Below are 18507 nucleotides of genomic sequence, written 5' to 3' on the forward strand. Positions count from 1 at the left end.
TCCCATGGGGCTTCTTTGTGATCACCCCTGCTAGGTAGGGATCAGAATTGCGCCCAGCTCCCCTCCAGCAAGCAGCAGTGAGCCACAGAGCATACAGAGACAGCCCTTTGACTAGCACTGAGCTCCATCTCCCTCACTGCTGCTTCCCTGCTGGGCTCCATTAGCATCAGCAGAATGTGATAAATGTGCCTGACAAACCTAATATAAAAACTTTGCCTTCAAAACCCAATGCTCCAGAACCACCTACAACCTGCTACTAAATGGCAGCCTGCTCCTCTCCTTGTCCTCAGGTGGCCTACGCCCCTTCAATCCCAAGTGGCTGTAGAGGAAAACATCCCCCCCTTGGCCACTATCAAAGAGAGCAGTGAGCATGAGTGAGAGCAGAACAAAGGCAAAACATGTTCTTGGGACCCCAGAGAAGAATGGTGACAGCACTGAATCTATGCTCTTCCTGGCCTTCCCAGTCCCACAGAAAATGCTGTTGGAGAGGAGGAGGAGAGAGGACACGTGTGCAGTGGGCCACTGTAGGATGACCCAGCCCACAAGGAAAGTCCCTTTCAAGTCACCCAACAGGGAAGGTTTGGTTTATTCCCCACAGACACTAGGAGATCCAAGTTCCTCCCAGTACACAGTCCCAGTCATCCCTGAGGGACCAAATTCTCCTCTGGATTGTGCTGGTGCAGATCCAGTGGATACATTCCAGGTAAGTTTAGTTAAGTTTGCTCAGCAGTCCCTCTGCCAAGTCCCTTTTCTGTAGGGACAACTGCTGCTGCAGATCCTCCTGTGCCCTCTCCTGCACCTGGACCTTGCTGTCAGCACAGAGCCTGGGGGGCATGCAGTGAAGTGCCAGAAGAGTCAGCAGAGCCTCTGCAGCTGGTAACTACCAGCCTGGGCTCACAATGATGCTGTGCACTGAACCCTGTTTCAGCTCAGCCACTAGACTACTCCAGAGAGGGGAAAAGAAGGGGACATCCAGAAAAATGCTTGGACATCACAGCAAAATGTTAATGTCTCATTATGAAGGGTCCCTGGTGGCAGCTTCCATCAAGGACTTGGTGATCCCACTTTGATGAAAGCTCTACAACCACATCACTGCCCTTTCAGCCAGGAAATGCTGGCCTGAGCAACTGGGAAGGAGGGAGAGGCAGAGAGAGGTCACTGAGCTAGGAAAGAGGAGGATAAGTTCCTGCAGCAGTGCTCTAATGGCACCTATCTAAGCATGCCACATGCCATCAACTTCACAGCTCTGCTTCCTCACAGCAGCCTGTACAGAGGAGCCAGATACATCCCCAGAGGACTAGTACACCCTGACCCTACTCTTCTAATAAGAAATAAGATCTCTGGTGGTATGGAGAAACATCTCAGCAAGCTAGGACACAATTTACTCTTGGAGATAAGCAACACATGCCAACCTGCTGCCTTCTTGATACTTCCTTCCACCTTGTATGGAGGATTTGCCATCCAAATGAACAATCAAATCACTTCAGAAATGGGCACAGAACCACTGTCTTTTATACCAAATATTTTCTGCTGTCCTCAGGGGTTCCTCCCTTCTTATAGACTGAAGTTTGTTGTTGAAGTCTCTACCTCAACTGCACCATCCCAATGGCAATTTTGAAAATGGCTGTGAGTTTTGATGCTGCTCTGAGTCCCAAGGAGATCCAGAATGTAAAGCAGAGACTTCTGCTGGATGGCTTTCTGTTTCCAACTACTTCTTTCCACTGCACTAAACCTGATTTGAACCCAGCTGCTGACCAGCTGGGCTGAAACTGTCCTCATTGTCTAGCTTATGCAGTACTCTGTGAAACACACATTGAGTGCAATTGTTTCTGGAGATGGAAGATCCTTTTGTTCTGCTCTTGGAGAACACCCAGCTGCACAGCATTGGGATGAGAGGCAGTGATGTGAGTTGCAACAAGGAAAATTCCAACTAGATTTTAGGAAATATTTTTTTCTTGAAGGTCTTCAGAACTCAACTTGACAAGGCACTGAGCAATTTGCTCTAAGTTGGCTCTGCTTTCAGCACAAGATTGTACCACAGACCTCCAGAAGTGCTTTCCAACCTTAATAATTCTGATTTCACCAACACAGTCATAGATGAAGGCTGTGCTAGTGTATATATATTTCCAACAGTTATCAGATAAACAATTCAGAAGTCCCCCAAACCAAGTTAGAAGATCTTCATGTCAAGAAGATTTATTATCCACATATATACAAACTTTGACAAGCCAATCAAACCAACAAAACAACCCTAGGCCTTTTCTGAGCAGAAGAGACGAGCCTGAAACTGTACTGACCTTTTCTTACTGTCTTGGTACACTGCAAATTACACACCTCAAACCTCTGAAATGATTATTTAATTTTTCTAGTAAGATTCAGATCAAATGTGGTTGTAATCTATGCCAACAATAAAGCAAATCCAGCAATGCAATAACATCAGAACTCCCTTTCTGACACAGAGGGATGTTTATAAGCTGTCTCCTTAGAACATCCATCTCTAGAGACAATTACACCTTAAACCAATTTGCAGATAAAAAAACACTGAAAACGTTCAAGCCACTGCCACATCTCAGAATTTTTCTTTCCCAAATTTCAGTACAAGACTTTTAATCTCAAAGGACAGGTGAAAAGTGCCAGGTTTAATTTCCATTTCCTCCACACAGATTCAGCTTACTGGCCTTTAACTTGCTGTATCACGTGTAAAAATGCAGCGAAAGATCAAGATGTATTAGTGCACACTCAAGAACATTTCCATTTTTCAGTGGGCTCAGAGTTGATGCCCCTACAAAAACATGCAACTGAACAGGTTTTACTGCTGCTCTTCCTCAATGCCCCCAAACAGAAAAAAAGTCATTTGTTAGAACAGATGGGGGTTGGAGAATCAGTTATCTATATACATCTTCATCAGGACACCCACACATCTCCCAGGTGCTTTCACAGTAGAGGAAGGTTCTGGCCAACAGCAGTGATTTAAATATCCTCAAGACCCAGCTAAGAACTGGTTCAGTTTCTTCTGCTCCCCCTAACACTTCACAGCATTTTGTTTGAAGCTGGTTCTTCAATTAATTAAAAAAAAAGAGAGGGAGTACACAAAACACAGATGCTGGTCCTGCAGCTTTTTTCTGTCCCAGTAACTGTATGTGTGGTGAGAAAGATTCTGGAGCTGTGGTTCCTTTCAGACTGACTTCACATTTAATACAAGTTGTGCAGAAGAGAAAGAACACAGAAGGGGAATGATTTAAAGTGGATTCAGGGTAGAAGAGGAATTTCTTCCTCAACTTAAGCCATGTAGAAGCTTTCTGTGCATGTCAGCCTAGTTTCTGCCACACTCCCTGTCACTCAGGCCAGTAACTAACGCACCTTGTCATATTTTTAGGACTTAGATTTCCCTTCTCCAAATCATGCTCTTTGGTCTCATAGGTTACTCATGCCCTATTATTACATTGGGTAATAACACTTTGTTCTTACAAAGCACATTATGTGAGGCCCCTGTCCCTATGATTTGGCACTTCACAGTGACAAAGCAGCCAGGTGAATGTGCAGTGGATATAACTTCCTTCCTGTCTCACTTTATACTTTTCTGGATGTAAAGGAAAGGTTTAGCAGTCAACCCAAGGAACACTGAGCTAAGCAACCTGACACACATAAGTGGCACCCAGACAGCAGGCTGCAGGGACCTTCAGATTCCCAGCAACTGAACGATGCTGCGTTGCCTGAGTGTAAAATGCTCAGAAAAAAAAAAAAAAAAAAAAAAAAAAAAAAACAATTTTCTTCCCCCCCCTTTGGGGATAGTGGAAAAATTCACAAAAAAAAAAAAAAAAAAAAAAAAAAAAAAAAGCCTATTTCCTCCCTCCTCCTGGGAGAATGAAAACAGATCAAAACCTCAAACCAATCCTTGCATGGGTAGGAACTCAAAAGGTAGACTTGGGAGGGGTTGAAGGAAGATATAAAGGCTGGCAGCAGGAGAGAGAGCAACACTGAACTGGAGAGATTCAAGGGGAGGAGGAATTAGAGACGCCAAGACATGAAGATGAATCTGAAACTTCTTTCTTGCCCTGGATTCCTTCTGCTGCTTATTGTCAGTCAAAACCAGGCAAGGGCCAGTCCCATTTCCAACTTACAGGTAAGTGACTGGCTGCTCAATAGAGCTGATTCTTTAGGACTTAGACATTTTGGATTAGCTCCATTTCTTCCAACCCCAACTGAAGGAGTAGGAGAACATGACAGCAGGAACCCTGAGGTGGGCAGACACAGAGTCATTAAATGGAGGGAAACTAAAGCAATCCATGATTGGATTTAAATTCCTGGTCACATGATGCAAGAGAAAGGAAAACGTTTTTCCTGTGGTGTCCATTTGGGCATCACAGATTTAGGGTTATCTTGTGACTGAGTGAAACAAGAAACTTGTGGAGTAAAATTATTTTTTCTGGAAGGACTCCTATCTGGAGCCCTAGAGCAGTCCCCTGCGTGCTCCTCACTGAAGTCCCTGGTTTAAGATGAAAAGGGAATTGATGGGTTGTACCTGCATCATCACCTCCTCAGCTCAGCAGTGCAGTAAGGCAGTCCCTGCTTACCTGAGAAAAAGAGCAAGTGTGAGTGTGTGTGCGTGTAGGAATTCTGCAAAAGTAGGAAAACACATTTCAGCTACTAGGGATCTGGTATTCTCAAATATGAAGTAACCTCCCAGTCTGTAAAGAAATATATAATCCTTCTAGCACCAATTTCAGCATGTCTCCTGTCATTGCTTCACTTCTCTTATCATTCCAATTTTTGCTTGTTCCTTATTAATTCTTGTTATTGACCAAATCTCTTTCTTCATCTTCCACAATTCACCCCACATACCAGATCCCCAGATCCTGAAAACACAACTAGCTGGCAGTTTTTAAAGCCAGAAGTACAGAATATGGTAACAGCACACAGCCTTGAAGCGTTTTGAGAGTTTTACAATGTTAGCCCAGAGGAGCTTGGTAAGCCAGATGAAACTAAAGATAACCATCATCAGCTACAGAAACCACTTCTTGCTCTTGCATCTTTTGATAAATGTTCTAAATAAATTTCTCTAAACTTGGCACTGAGCATGGCTTACATGAAAATAATGACAGAGTTCCCAGAACTCCTCCTTTTTCTCCTCTCCTGCCTCTCCACCATCTACCTTTTCCTTTTTTCAGAATCTGTTCAAACTGCTCAATGAGGACCTGGAGCATCCCCTGGTTTCAGAAGAGAGGGACCATGAGCAAGATGACATGATCCCAACAGATGCCTTTGATCAGCAAGAAGCTGAATTCCAGTGGATCCGACATCCAAGAGACCAGCCTGGGAGCATGTCCATGGGTGATGGTCCTATCCAGAGGTTCTTCAGCGACCTAAGTTTACCCCGAAGATATCGAGGCAGAAGCAAAAAGGGCCCCTCCAGGGGCTGCTTTGGTGTCAAGCTGGACAGAATTGGGGCACTGAGTGGACTGGGATGCTAACTGCTTACTATGGTAAGGGAAAGCCAGAGGCAGATGGTATGTGTGTTTGTGTATAACTTGCATAAGTATGCAGAAAAGCTTCGAGCAAATGGTGCCTTAAAGTAACTTTTACCCTCCTACCATAAACACAGTTTCCTAGTTTTACCCTCCTCAGAGCTCTCTGTCATCAAATGTATACTTAAAAGCCATTAATGCCACATCTCTGCTTTACCTGTTTTCACTCCTTTCTCCAAGTCAGCTGTATGCATTTCATCTGGCCACAGAAGCCAGATCAGAGAGGTTTTCACCAGCTCCCCAGGAATACTTGTGCCAATCCAAAGAAACTCTAAGCAGAACAGTGAAGCTGAACCTGACCCTAGAACAGTAAGAGATCAGTTAATTTCCATGCATGAAAACCTGCCCATTTCTCTTTTTCTTATTCCTCTGTTTTCTTGACAGGACTAACTTTGAGGTTTCAAAGGACCTGTTGCCTTTCAGCAGATACTCAGCCCTTATTCACATTGGCTCCACCAATCCATCCACTACATGATGTACTGAGCAAATTGTACCCCACCTCTCCTCTGAATTACTTGGCCAACAGAAGAAACCATTGCTGTACTGCCTGTTTGTATCTGAGTATTCATTTGTGAACACCTACCTGAAACTTAACTACAAAAAATCTGTTCTGTTTATATACTAAATGTATAAATAAACACTATGCCACAGCTAATAAACGGGTTTGCATAATTTGGTGAATTTGCTTCAAGCCTTGGCTGTGATTCTTTCATTATCATTCCTGAAGCTGAAACAGTGCCCCAGCTTGTAGGCAGACACAGTCCACTAGAATTCAGAAGCAGTGCTGCTTTCTGGTTACAAGAACCTATCCACTCTTCAAAATATAATCAAACAAGTCCTACTTTTTACCAAAAGAACTTTTCTGAAGCTAAGATACTACTGCCTGAATACAACAGGAACAAGGCTGACACAGCCATCTTCACAAAAGTAACCAGAGATAAGGACACAGAGCTCTGAATCTTCAACCACCACAATTTGAGCTAAAAAGGTAGCTGTCTTAGCTGACATCAGTAGAAAGCTGTTACTCTGCATTTGGATTTGTCACTGATAGAGGGAAAAGAAAAATGTTTCTCACTAGTATATCTTGTCCAAAAAAGAATAAGCAACCTTCTTCAAAGAAAGTTCAAGAGCACCTACTCTTCCATAGGCAGATCCAGACAGTGCAAAGCATTTTCCCAAATGTATCTGACCAGCTCTATTTAAAAAAAAACAAACCACAAATATTGAATGAATCTAACAATGAACAAATCGGAAAACAGCTACTGGGCAAACATCATGAACCAAAGGAATTCCACATGAAGGCTGGTTTGCCAAGATCATGATTGTGCTATCCTGAACTCAGCAAGCAGCTCCATGGAAACCAGTAAAGCTGCTGACACAAATGTCTGTACTGATGGTCACAAATGAAGGCACAGATGTTCACTTCCAGCCTTTTCCCTGGAGTGGACAGATGGGCTACACAGTTGTACTCCCTCTATTTTCTTGCCCACAAGACAGATGTTCTAGGAAGAAAATATTCAGGTAGAAACAGGACACCAAGGTATGAATTACAAGATAGAGCAAACATCTGTGCAAAACATGTTCATCAGTGACTCCAGCTCCATGTGCTCTGAATCTCTGGCAGTTCAGCTCTCATTAAGAAAGCCTGTTTGCACAGAGCAGCCACAGCTCCAGAATCTGGGCCTGCCTCAATCTCTTCAACTCTGTGATTTAGCCATGCTCCTTCTAACCACAATTCCCATAGAATGAAGGCATTCCAGGACCCATTGAAGAGCTATTCAGTGCCAAACTAGAGGAAGCTTTGCTCTTTTCAATACACAGCTTCCACCTGAAGCCTCAGACCTGCTCTAGGAATGCCATCCATGTAACAAGTTCATAAAGACATTTCAACACCTCAGAGCTGACTTTCAGAGATCAGAAAGCACAGAATGATTCATTAATGGAGATATTCTTCCCTTGCACAGGCTACCAACAGCTTCTCTATTTTCTTGCAGTCTTTTTCCATTTCAACATCTCTTGCACATTTAGAAATTACCATCAATTCTACCTGTCTATGGCTATTCCATCCTCCTGAGTCTCCTCCTTAGAGCAGTAGTTACAACACAGTGTGAACACTTTTCTAAATGGAGCCCCACAAACTGCACAGGAATTAATTACCAAATTCTCCCAAAGGTCTGGAGTCTCACCAGGCCACACAGATAACTCTCTCCCTTGCTGTAGCTTCCTCATACAAAGACCTCTACCCTGCACAAACAAGAGCAAAGAGCTTTCTGGTTCATTATCCTAACCCAACACACCTTCATCCAGACAGGAAGAGATTTCCACTTCTTTCTCCCAATACACAACAATATGCTAAGAAGCAGCAGATGTGGTTACCTGTAAAAGCCTGACAGGGAGCATCCAGCTTTCTTAACTAAAGCCCCTCCTCAGGTATGCTGGCCTGGGGCCTGGCCCAGCTGCAATCTATATGGTGGGAAGTTTAACCCACACAGCCCAGGGACATGCTGGTGTCAGACAATGCAGAGCTCAGATCCTGTGACAGCTGGTGCTAATGGGAAGGTTGCACTCTCCTTCCTAATAATCCTGGGTCTGATGGCTTGCTCCCAGTAACCCCAGGAGCAAGTACATTCACTTAGGCATAAAAGCTTCCTGATGTTTCAATTTCAACACTGAAAATCCAAAGAAGTGTAATTATTAGACTTTGTCTCATGAACATCCTCAGCCTGTTTCCAAGCTCAGCTACACTGACATAAACTGGGGGCCATTGACATTATTTGTAGATAAAATAACATCAGAGGAAGTTGAAGACTGAGCTGTGAGCACTTGTGAACAGAACCCACAGAAGATGAATAAGAAGCAGATAAGAGCTCCAATTCCACAGAGGCTGAGCTGGTAATGTGCCATCCCATCACCTGGCATTTTGTGTGAACATTTTAAAAAGCTATGTTTCAGAAAGCAAGAACAATTTATTTCACATAAAAGGCTCCATAATTAGATCCCTAGGACTGAAGCCAGGTCTGTTTGTACTTTAGGTAATTTGCTGAGCTCTATTAGCATTTAAATAATCAAAGCTAACCTTTGAAGTTGGCATGCTAGTCAGATGGGGGAGGCTCATCTCTAGCTGTGCCATTTCCATCTCCACTAAGCAGCAGTGCATGAATTTACAGACTAGGATTACAGAAGCTACTAAGGAGAAAACCTGCAATAAAATTACTTCTATGCAGAAATAAGCATACAAGATCTTCCTGAAATGTGTCTGTTTTTGGGGCATCTGTTTATAAGTGATGTTAGGCAGCAAATAAGATTTGCTGTCATTCAAGACTCAGGTCTGTCCAGTTGTATTTATTTCCCTTGGTCATCACACAGATCTCTCACACTCTCACTGCTTTATCCCTTCCACTCCTGTCTCTCTTTGCTACACACAAAATTGAGGATGATGCACATTCTCACCTTAGTTACCTGCTGTTACCCTGTATCAACACCACACTACCACCTGATTCCTTCATTCCTTCCTTTGTTCATGTCCTGTACTTTCAAAACACCAACTTCATTTCTCTGCCAGATTCTTCTTTGCTCTGATGCTTTAAACAAAACCACTTGCTAACTGTTAAGGCTGCTGGATGCAGAGATCATTGTCCCACACCAACTGATATTGCTCATTTGCTTCCAATCTAAGATAAATTCTGTCAGCTGTAGCTCCGTAGATTTGGGGAACAGAAGGACAAGATGAGGGGGGAAGGAGCTGTACAAACCTAAGGTTTATTGGTGCTGGTTCATCCAGAACCTGGCAATATTAAGTCCACAACAGCTTGGTTCAAAACCCTCTGAACTCAGAGGAAAGGCTTTCTTTGGCTTTGTTGAGCTTTAGGACAGCCTCTGAAAAAAAGGCCCAAGCAGACATCACAGCTTATCAAGTTAAATCAGATAAATGTATGAGTATACTGGCTAAGCAAATGAGGAGGGCTGAAGGCAGAGACTTAGTATAATTCCTGCAATATTACCCAGGCGGTGATTGAAAGGACTCTGTCTGCTGCTCTACCCACAGGGTATCATGGGTTCTGACTTTAATTCAGTAAGGATCTAACATGGTCATCTTGATTTGCACCCCAGGACCAGTGGAAATTTGCCACACACTGGAAAGCTGGAAGTTTTACTGAAGGTTAATAAGAAACTGCTGCGAAGCTCTGAGGCAAAGTGAGAGAAAGTTTCACACAAACAGGCTGCCTCTTACCATAACCAACCTGGTAACTCAGACACTTTTATCTGAGGAGCCTACACGAAATGGTCTACAAAATTTCCTTATTAGGGCAAGGCTTTCTGGAAGGAACATTTATTCCATAGAAACATAGGATTCTGTCTTGGGGACAGAATCATCACCTATGGAAATGATGGTGGGATATGAGAAGAGAGTGGTGATGGGTTCACTGCTGTAGCCAAGGCATGACTGAAGAGCAAGAAACATTTATAGGAAAGTGCTCAGCTATACCATTGCTCAAAGCATGCTTAGGCCACTAAAAGGTTGGTGCCTCTTAGCTATAGATGGAAGGGTCTGCCAAGAATGCCAGAGGAAGGCAGGAACCATCATCACCATGAACTTGCAAGGAAGGAAAATCTAAACCCAACTCTCAGGATGTGGTCTATTCACATAGCAGAAAAAATATGCATACAGAGAAGAAAAAGCTGTTGGGAGCTGCTGCAGACAGTAGCATTTCCAATTCCCCCCACTTCTTTCCCCCATGGAGAAGAAATGATCCATCCTCATCCCGGGAGGGGAAATCAACCCCCTGCTTGGGCCAGCTCACAGCTCCTGTGTGCCTACAGATCTGAGGCAGAGCAAACAGGCAGAAAATGCAAGGTCCTTTGACTGTGTCACTTCCTACCTAACAGTGATGGAGACTGGAGTGGGGGGGCAATCACTGGGAAAAGGAGTGCTGCCAGGAGGGGAGGAGATGACTCGGGGCAGTTCTCTCCCTCTAGAGGATTTGCTGCACCCAGGAGACCCCCCTCTCCTGGAGGGTCACCTGTGGTGCCAGTTGTAACCAGTTCCCTTATCAAAGCTGAGGGGCAGAGCATGGCACTCCAGCTCCTGTGGGGATCTGGCAGGAGGCAGCTGAGCTCCCTCCGGGCACAGAGTGGGGATATAAGGAGAGGCATCCATGGGCAAAGCAGCGACACGGTGCTGAGCTACAGAGAGGATAGGATAGGATAGGATAGGATAGGATGCAGCTGCTGGGTCTGTGCTGCGGAGCCTCGCTGCTCCTGCTGCTCGTGCCACGAGCAGCCCCCCAGCCGGCTGGCAGCAAGCACGGAGCGGAGCTGCAGTCCCTGCAGGTACCGAGGCTCCCGGGGCTCCCACTCTCACGCATCCCGCCGGGGTCAAGCAGCCAGGAGCAGGGCTCCCTGTCCCCCACCGCTTCTCCCCTTTCTTTCCCTCTCCAGGACCTGCTGGAGGCGCTGGGGCAGCTCTGGGAAGAGGACGGAGAACCGGGCCTGGCAGAGGAGCCGGGGGCGGGGGCTGAGGATGGCGGCTCCGAGTGGGACCTCCCGGCGCCCAGCCCTCCCCAGCCGGCGGAGGGGCAGAGCCAGTGGAGGAGCCTCCTCTCCTCCTACAGACGGAGGCATTTCTCCAGCTGCTTCGGGACGCGGATGGAGAGGATCGGCGCGCAGACGGGGCTGGGATGCAACCAGTACCAAGGCCGTAGGTGCCGGGCAGAGCCCGCGGGTTCCCGCGGTGCAGGGACACGGGGGAGGCTGAAAGCCTGGCAGCGGCTCCCCCGGCAGCTTTCTGCCCTTCTCTCCCAGGTGTCTGGAGGAGACGGAGAAGCTGAAGCCATGACTGGCTCCCAAGAGCATCCTGAGCCTTCGGGCTGGTGCCCAGCAGCCAGCCCAGCTCCCCCCGGAGCCTCCGCAGGGGCGTGGGACGCGGCAATAAACTTTTGTACAAAGCCCACACAACCTTTTGTGAGTGTTCTTTCTGTCACGGTGTAGTACACAGTCAGAGGATACAGAAATCCCCTCCAGAACATTCCTTTCCCTCTGCCCTGAGGGCTCAGTCTCAACTCTGGCCAGAGCATCCCACGGGATCTGGACAAGCCTTTGCTAGAGGGTTGCAGCAGCAGGAAGGACGGTAGTTACATCATTCCAGGACAACGACCAGCTCAGTGCTGCACTAGAGAGGCACTGTCAGGCACTGATGCCAGCTCTGGGACTGTGGCAGTGACCTGGGATGCCTTTCCTGATGGCTTCACTGCTGCAGGCTGTGAATCCTCCCAGGACGTGGGCATCAGGCTTGGGGTGACCTGGAGGTAACGTCCTGCACGCACCCCTGTCCCATGGGCTGAGCCGCTGGTATCAGTGCTGACTTTGGCACGGCGAGCCGGCATAGGGTGCCACTAAGGGCAGAAGGGCTACATCGCTTTAAAAAGGTATTCGGCAGCGGCCGAGGGCCGGGAAGGCCGAGGGCCGGGAGGGCTTCAGGACCCGGGACAGTCGCCCCGCACGGCGAGCGCTGCGCTCGCCCCGCCGGACCGGGCTCCGCGTTTCCCCAGGCTCATTGTCACTGGGCTCCAGCGAACCCCCCTCGCTGCTCTGCCGGGGTTTTGTGCAAAGCCCTCGCCGGCCTCTCCAGACAAGGAGCCCTACACAGACAGAAAGGCTCCCGCTCAAAGGAAGGGAGAGAGGCAGGAGCCGGGCTGCCGGTCCTGAGCGCTGAAGGGAAGGGGCAGCCACATCACCGAGATAATAAATCCCCTGCAGCAGGAGAAACAACCCATGAATGGGATGAAAATAAGCTTTTTTCCATGGGGAAGTAAGTGAGACACCACTTTCTCTCCTAGTTGTAGTATAGCCTGTCTTACCATCTCAGTGCTGCATGCCCTGCTCTGGACACTTCCCTTTTTGTTTCCTGCACTGATGGCTTTGTCTCTTCCTTTCCTTCTTAATCTGAATTGTGAGGCAGGGAAAGGGAGCTTGGTGGGGTGTGGCATAGGCTTGTTGAATCACTGAGTTTAGTCACTGGGAAAAACATCCAAATCCAGTCTCTTCCTCACAACAGGACTATAAAGGCTCTTCGCAGTCAGTTCCCACTCAAACACCCTTCCCAGCCCTAAAGCTGGTCTCACAGCACTTTTTATAAGAACCTGCTGCCCTGCTGAAAGAGTCCCAGCAGATTTTTTTACTGGGCAAATGGCCAGGTGAGCACAGGCATTGTTTGAGACTTGACTATCCCTCCCTGGGCTATAAAGCCTAAACTTCCTAATAATCTTGCAAGGGTGATGATACCGAGACATCAGCAGCTAACAAACAACTGAGCTTTATAGCAGCAACAATGACGTGCTGAGTTCTGACATTTTACACTCCATTTGCTTCGGCAGGACTGAGAGATGGATAATAGAGGGCAAATTTGGCTTTGGAAATACAACTGCTTGCTGTGAGGGTCAGCAGTTTTATCCTATCTACATCCTTCCATACATAATACATGAAACAGTGCACAGAAATCTCCCTGTCTTAGAAAAGCAGTGTCAAGGCTAAAGTCAAGCCCTGACTTCTCATTTATCTGCTGTAAATACAGAAGATAGAAAACGAACAAACCAGTAAAAGAGTATTTCTGGGTCCAGGCTATTTAATACAATCCTGAATATTACATTGTTTCACAGGGACAGGTGACTCGAAGTTAAATATTTTACATCTGTGATTGATGCTGAGTTTTTTCTTGCTGGGTTTGTGCCCCAGGGGTTGGTTTACAGATGTCCTGAGCTCCCAGGCACAACTCGGATCAAGCAACAGAATGTTTTTGCACAGACAGCACCAGAGAATAATTAGCGGGTGGGGAAGTGAAAGGAAAGACACTAAAACCCAAACCAATAACAGATCCTAGTTCTCTTAAATCAGACACTTGATATCAAGGAATAATCCTGGTTTATCTTCCCTCACTTTCTCAGTTTATACATATCGCACAATCAAACACAGAGCAGCAAACAAAAGCAGCGGTAAGAGAATACTTGGAATCATTAGTGAATTACACAGACACTGCAGGATAGTGTGTTAATTTTAAAAATCCTGTCAGAGTCTTGGTTATTTCTAAAGCACAATTTGAACAGCATAAAGTAAGAATGTGTTGGGACACAGTAATATAAAAACCCAGCATTGCCTCCACGTGCTGAAAAAAAGCACGGATTGGGGAAAAATAGGGAGTGCTCTTATAATGAGGTTCACCAGGACAATGCAGAGCTGGGCTGACTTCAGACTATATTAGGGAAAAGTAGCATTTGAGCTTGACTTCACAACCTTGAGAATGTCCTTTCTAGTATAATTTTGGTAGCGGATCATGTGAACAGTGTGTGCACATGTTTGTACACAAACACCATTGTTAAGACATTTAAGACATGAGAAATATTTTATCTTTCTATTAGTATTTAGAAATTGTACTCAGGAGATTATTTCAAGATCTATATTAATATTAAAAGTCAACAAATTATGACTAGATTGTCATATTCAACTTGCTCATATGTTCATTCTTGTTTCTATTTAGAATACCAAGAACGATTAGGAAAACACAGAATAAGCAATATATGCTTCACGAGTTAGGACTGTCTTGCAGTTCTGTAAAAAAGATTAATTTTTACTTGTACTAGACACACAAATTCAACATTGGAAGAGGAATTTGCAGCCAATCTGTATTTTTGTAATTTCTCATTTAAGCATAGACAGCTTTTACCTAATACAGAAAACCTCAGATCTCAAAGAAACAAATATTTTTTAATATATGAAACTAAGCATTTCATTTTAACCCCTCCCAAAACACACACATACATAAATTAATTCATTATATCTTGGGAACAGATCCTGATACCTTTGCTGAATAACCCCACAAGCCATCTAGCTAAAATCCTCGGCAAGCAAGTTATTTTCTTGTATGAGGGTACAAGACTATTCCTGAATCTGACCATCTCTTTAACTTTTATTGCTGCAGGGTCAAGTCTTACCATCGATGCTTAAAGAAATCCCATAGAATTAAACATTTAGCTGTTAATAAAGAGTTTTTCAGTGGTGCCGAAGTCAGTTGTCAGGGGGGCTGGAGGTACCCGGTGTCCCTGCAGAGTCAGACTAGAAGTTATCATCTCTACTGAGGTGCAGATCAGGGTGCCTCTGTTGTTGACAATGTAAAAATATAAAGTCTCAGTGGTGCTATCACCACAGCCACAGGAAAAGAAAAGTGGCCCAAACCTGGGGTTTTCAGCACACTCCATGGTATGTGGTGGCTGTGGATATTCCATATATAGAAGGGAAGTGTGCACGATACTTTAGGTGTCCTAAAAGTAGATTTATCTTCAGCCTTTACTCTCCACCAAATGCTCATCTGAAAAGCCTATTGTTTTCCCTGTAAAAAGTTGTTTCCCTATGGAAAGCTTCTAAGTGAGCAGAGTTTGGAGCAGTTTGGAGGTAAATCTGACCATAGGGGTCTCTTGAAAGAAAATTGCTAAGAATTTCCAACTGGACTATGTAATCACAGCGCCTGGTATCAAGAGGAGGGGGAGTGACATGAAATCACTGACTTGTGACATACATTCCTCAGCAACAGCAGCTGCTGCCTAATGACAGCTAATAAAGGGAATCTTCCCTTGACAGAGCTGCATGCCTTCAGTGGGACTGGAATGTGCCCCAGATAAATCCACTGATAACCTAGGAAGCAGAGATCACACCCAAAGAGTATAAAAGACAAGCTTTGGAAGAGAGAGGATAGGACAAGGAAGAGAGAGAACTGAAGAGACATCTCAGAAGAAACAGCTTGAACTTCCCTATTGACAACAAACCCAGCGCCATGGACCCTAAAGGCTCATTTTTCTGTGGCTTCCTCTTGCTGTTGCTCATCCAAGTCCATTCCAGCAGAGCCAACCCTATCTACAGCCTCAGCCCTGCCAAAGAACTGGCCAGCATGGAGGTGAGGACTCTCTCCTTTTGCAAGGTTAAATTTTTGGGGTGCTTAGCAGAGTGTGAGGTGGTGCTTTTGCATTTCTTTTCATGAATGTATAAGCTGCATCAGTGAGTGTGTACCAGGGACGTGCCTCTTCTTCCCAGGGACTCAAAGCAGCTCTATAGAAAAATATCCTGCAGTGTTAGGTTCATCTGAGCTCCTGAGTAGCAGTGGGAAACAAAATTCTGATGTTGTAGGATGTTTGCTTTAGGTTTGCAGTTCTTTATCTCTTAAACCTCCACCTTTCTGGGAGTTAAGTCTCAGAGAGGGAACAAACCACCACGGTAACTCCCTAAGAACAAATACAAAACTTCCAGGTGGGCTCCTGTTTTGCCCAGTAAATGGCAGGAACAGGGAAGTGGGACAGTCATACAGCTCAAGGTTTGTGGATTGAAGAGGACTGGCTGCATGTGGATGGGAGATGAGAAGGTAAATTGGAGCAGCCAAAGTCAAACTTTCATAAAAGTTGTTAGAGCATGAGCATTCAGTGTCACTCATCCAGAATAGCTTTCAGAGCTTTAGAGCTATTAAATTACCACATGCATATTTTAGTGAATGATACTCAGAAAAAACCTGTTGTTGCAGCACAATTCAAGCTTAAGATTCAGTCTTGCAAGATGAAGTCTGAAAGCTCTAACATCTCCTTGGACTGGTACCAGTGACCAGCTTCTCAAAGCATCAGACCCCAAGAACAAACTCCCTAAGATGATTAGGACAGTGTCAGTCCAGGGCAAAACTGCCCCATGTCTCTTGGCTGTTCCTAGCTTCTAGCTGAGAAGAGTGGCTTCCAAATGCATTCACTGTCATGCAAACCACAAGGATTACTCCTCTCCACTCTGCTTCCAGAGATGGACAATTAGATTCCTCTAACTGGTTGAGCTGCCCTTGAGGAGGTTACTTGATCCCTGTTACACAAAGCTTAAAAAATTACGGAGAATGGTACCTGGGAAGAAGCCACATAACAGACATAAATTCAGCATACAGGTATTTTTAGGGAGATGCATGTTACTTTGAGGAGCAGCAAATCTGTAACTTCTGGGACAGAGATTAGTGAAAACATCAAGAGCTTCTCCAAGTGATATCCACTGAAATAGCGAGGGGTGGCAAGCAAGCAAAAGATCTTAGCAAAAATAAAAAGAAGAGAAAGCTGGCAAGCACCATTGCAGGCAACTTCTGAGAGCATGGGAGTGACTGTGGGTTCAGAGGTACTTTGGGATGGTGTACCACTCTGAGTTGAGTAGGATCTCCCTGTGCAACTCAGACTTTGCTTTTTTCCTCTGCCAAGAGCTCTCCTAACCTTGCCAGTAAGATACACTTTGGTGGCAAGCAGGCTCAATCAGCTCACAGCTAGAGCTGTCCATAGGTGGAATTAATGTAAACAGGGATTTACTGCAGAGGACAGGGCTCAAGTACCACCAACAACCCTGAGATCCAACCTGACAGTCTCCCAAGGGCTGGCTTTGGGACCATTGAGGAAAGCAGAATAGAATGACTGGAAGTGGTAGCAAATTACCATAAACCCAGGAGTTTTATGAAGTTAATTCTTGTCTTGTAGGCTCTGCTGGAGAGACTGGAGAATAAGTTTGCGATGATTGAAGCCCTGGAATCCAATCCCGACCTGCAAGAACCCAAAATACAGGAGGAGATCTCACCAGAACTCACAGAAGACAGTGATGACCAGAAGGCTGAAACCAGACTAGCACCCAGCACCCCTCTGTCCTACAGGGACCCCTTCCTCAAGAGGCTGAGGGGGCTGCAGATGCCCAGGATGATGAGAGATTCTGGCTGCTTCGGGAGGAGAATTGATAGGATTGGCTCCCTGAGTGGAATGGGTTGCAACGGTGAGTCCCACCTCAGCCATTTTGCTGAACAGCACAGGCTGCATCTGTGTCATGCCACACATCCCTTTAATAAGACACAGTTTCAGAAGAGAATTATTTTCACCTAATATTTAAGCTAGCATTGGTTTTTCAAAAGAAACCTTGTGTCTATTGAGTTGGTGGGGAAAAGCACTGCTGACAATGGTGGCACATACTGAGAGAAAAAGAGATCCTAGTAACATTTCTTTCATGTTTGCCTTGCAGGTTACAGGAAGCACTAGAACAACCTCCCCATCCCCTCCTCTGAAGAATGCTTGACAGTACCTGCTCCTCCCAAGATGAAAGCCAGATGCTTTCTAACCTCTTCAACAGAAAGTTATTCCTATTTCTATTTATTTATTTATTTATTTATTTGAATTAAATTTTTTTTTTAAAAGAACATTTCTTACTCTAGCACCGAGAGACCATCTTTAAATAAAACTAACACATTAGACATTTATGCTGGACCTCTCTCCTGTCTGTTGCATTAAAATTTCTTGCATTTTCCAAAAGTCAAAATCCTATGCTTTCTTGGTACTCGGGCACCCACCAGGCTGGATCTTACACAAGATGGTAAAAGGATGAACTTGGTAGAAACAAAAATGAGTTTTTCACTAGAGTTTTCCCTTCTTCATTAAGAGATTATAATGGATTAGCAGGGAAAAAAGCTTGCTCAATACTGAAAGGCCTCCTATAGACAGGGTTCCAGTGACAAGAGAGTCCTTTTGCTGGTATAGATTATTGGTTCAAGGGAACTGCCACAAATCCACCATATAAGCAAAACTTACATTAAAAGAAATAAGAAAAAAATCATAACACTCCACAAGTTTCAAAATAACCAGAGGGAGGAAAGGGAATGAATTGTATATGCTTTCTAGCACTGACCAAATAAAGGCTACGAGCATCAACAGAAAGATACATCATTACCTGTGTCTTGTCTCACTCTGCATGTGGCTGAGGTGCTGATCCTCGAGTGTTTCTTGATGGATCCTCAATGGGCTTCAATCTTACCATGGTGTTTGTCATGTGAGGGCAGGTGGGATCACTCTAAGTACCAAGCAGGAGTACCTCACATTTATCACTCTCTGGGAACTGTCTATCATAACCTTGTTCTCAACATGGCACGTAGGAAAACTGCAAGTCTGAAAAA

The 18507-nt window shown here is 45.2% G+C and overlaps 3 protein-coding genes across 3 annotated transcripts; all 3 read left to right on the forward strand.

Annotated features, from left to right (window-relative positions):
- Positions 1 to 4030: 4030 nt before the first annotated feature.
- Positions 4031 to 5471, forward strand: NPPC (natriuretic peptide C). Its single transcript, XM_010005127.1, has 2 exons — positions 4031 to 4123; positions 5169 to 5471. Exons 1-2 carry the CDS (start codon positions 4031 to 4033, stop codon positions 5469 to 5471), a joined length of 396 nt encoding a protein of 131 aa, XP_010003429.1.
- A 5274-nt stretch (positions 5472 to 10745) lies between these two features.
- NPPA (natriuretic peptide A) lies at positions 10746 to 11513 on the forward strand. Its single transcript, XM_010005238.1, has 2 exons — positions 10746 to 10856; positions 10965 to 11513. Exons 1-2 carry the CDS (start codon positions 10746 to 10748, stop codon positions 11511 to 11513), a joined length of 660 nt encoding a protein of 219 aa, XP_010003540.1.
- A 3743-nt stretch (positions 11514 to 15256) lies between these two features.
- On the forward strand, positions 15257 to 17928 carry LOC104395434 (natriuretic peptides A-like). The gene is made up of 3 exons (XM_010005128.1): positions 15257 to 15465; positions 17054 to 17339; positions 17583 to 17928. The coding sequence occupies exons 1-3, from the start codon at positions 15346 to 15348 to the stop codon at positions 17597 to 17599; spliced, it is 423 nt and encodes a 140-aa protein (XP_010003430.1). The 5' UTR covers positions 15257 to 15345; the 3' UTR covers positions 17600 to 17928.
- Positions 17929 to 18507: the final 579 nt, after the last annotated feature.

Source organism: Chaetura pelagica, unplaced genomic scaffold, assembly GCF_000747805.2.
Source record: "Chaetura pelagica isolate M959 unplaced genomic scaffold, ChaPel_1.0 scaffold159, whole genome shotgun sequence".
NCBI lineage: Eukaryota > Metazoa > Chordata > Aves > Apodiformes > Apodidae > Chaetura > Chaetura pelagica.

What these genes read in the sequence shown, in the direction of transcription:
- NPPC (XM_010005127.1), top strand. Translation starts at nt 4,031, where the DNA reads ATGAATCTGAAACTTCTTTCTTGCCCTGGATTCCTTCTGCTGCTTATT. An exon ending in GTCCCATTTCCAACTTACAG is followed by an intron (nt 4,124 to 5,168) that starts GTAAGTGACTGG and finishes TCCTTTTTTCAG; the next exon opens with AATCTGTTCAAACTGCTCAA.
- NPPA (XM_010005238.1), top strand. Translation starts at nt 10,746, where the DNA reads ATGCAGCTGCTGGGTCTGTGCTGCGGAGCCTCGCTGCTCCTGCTGCTC. An exon ending in CGGAGCTGCAGTCCCTGCAG is followed by an intron (nt 10,857 to 10,964) that starts GTACCGAGGCTC and finishes TTCCCTCTCCAG; the next exon opens with GACCTGCTGGAGGCGCTGGG.
- LOC104395434 (XM_010005128.1), top strand. Translation starts at nt 15,346, where the DNA reads ATGGACCCTAAAGGCTCATTTTTCTGTGGCTTCCTCTTGCTGTTGCTC. An exon ending in AAGAACTGGCCAGCATGGAG is followed by an intron (nt 15,466 to 17,053) that starts GTGAGGACTCTC and finishes CTTGTCTTGTAG; the next exon opens with GCTCTGCTGGAGAGACTGGA.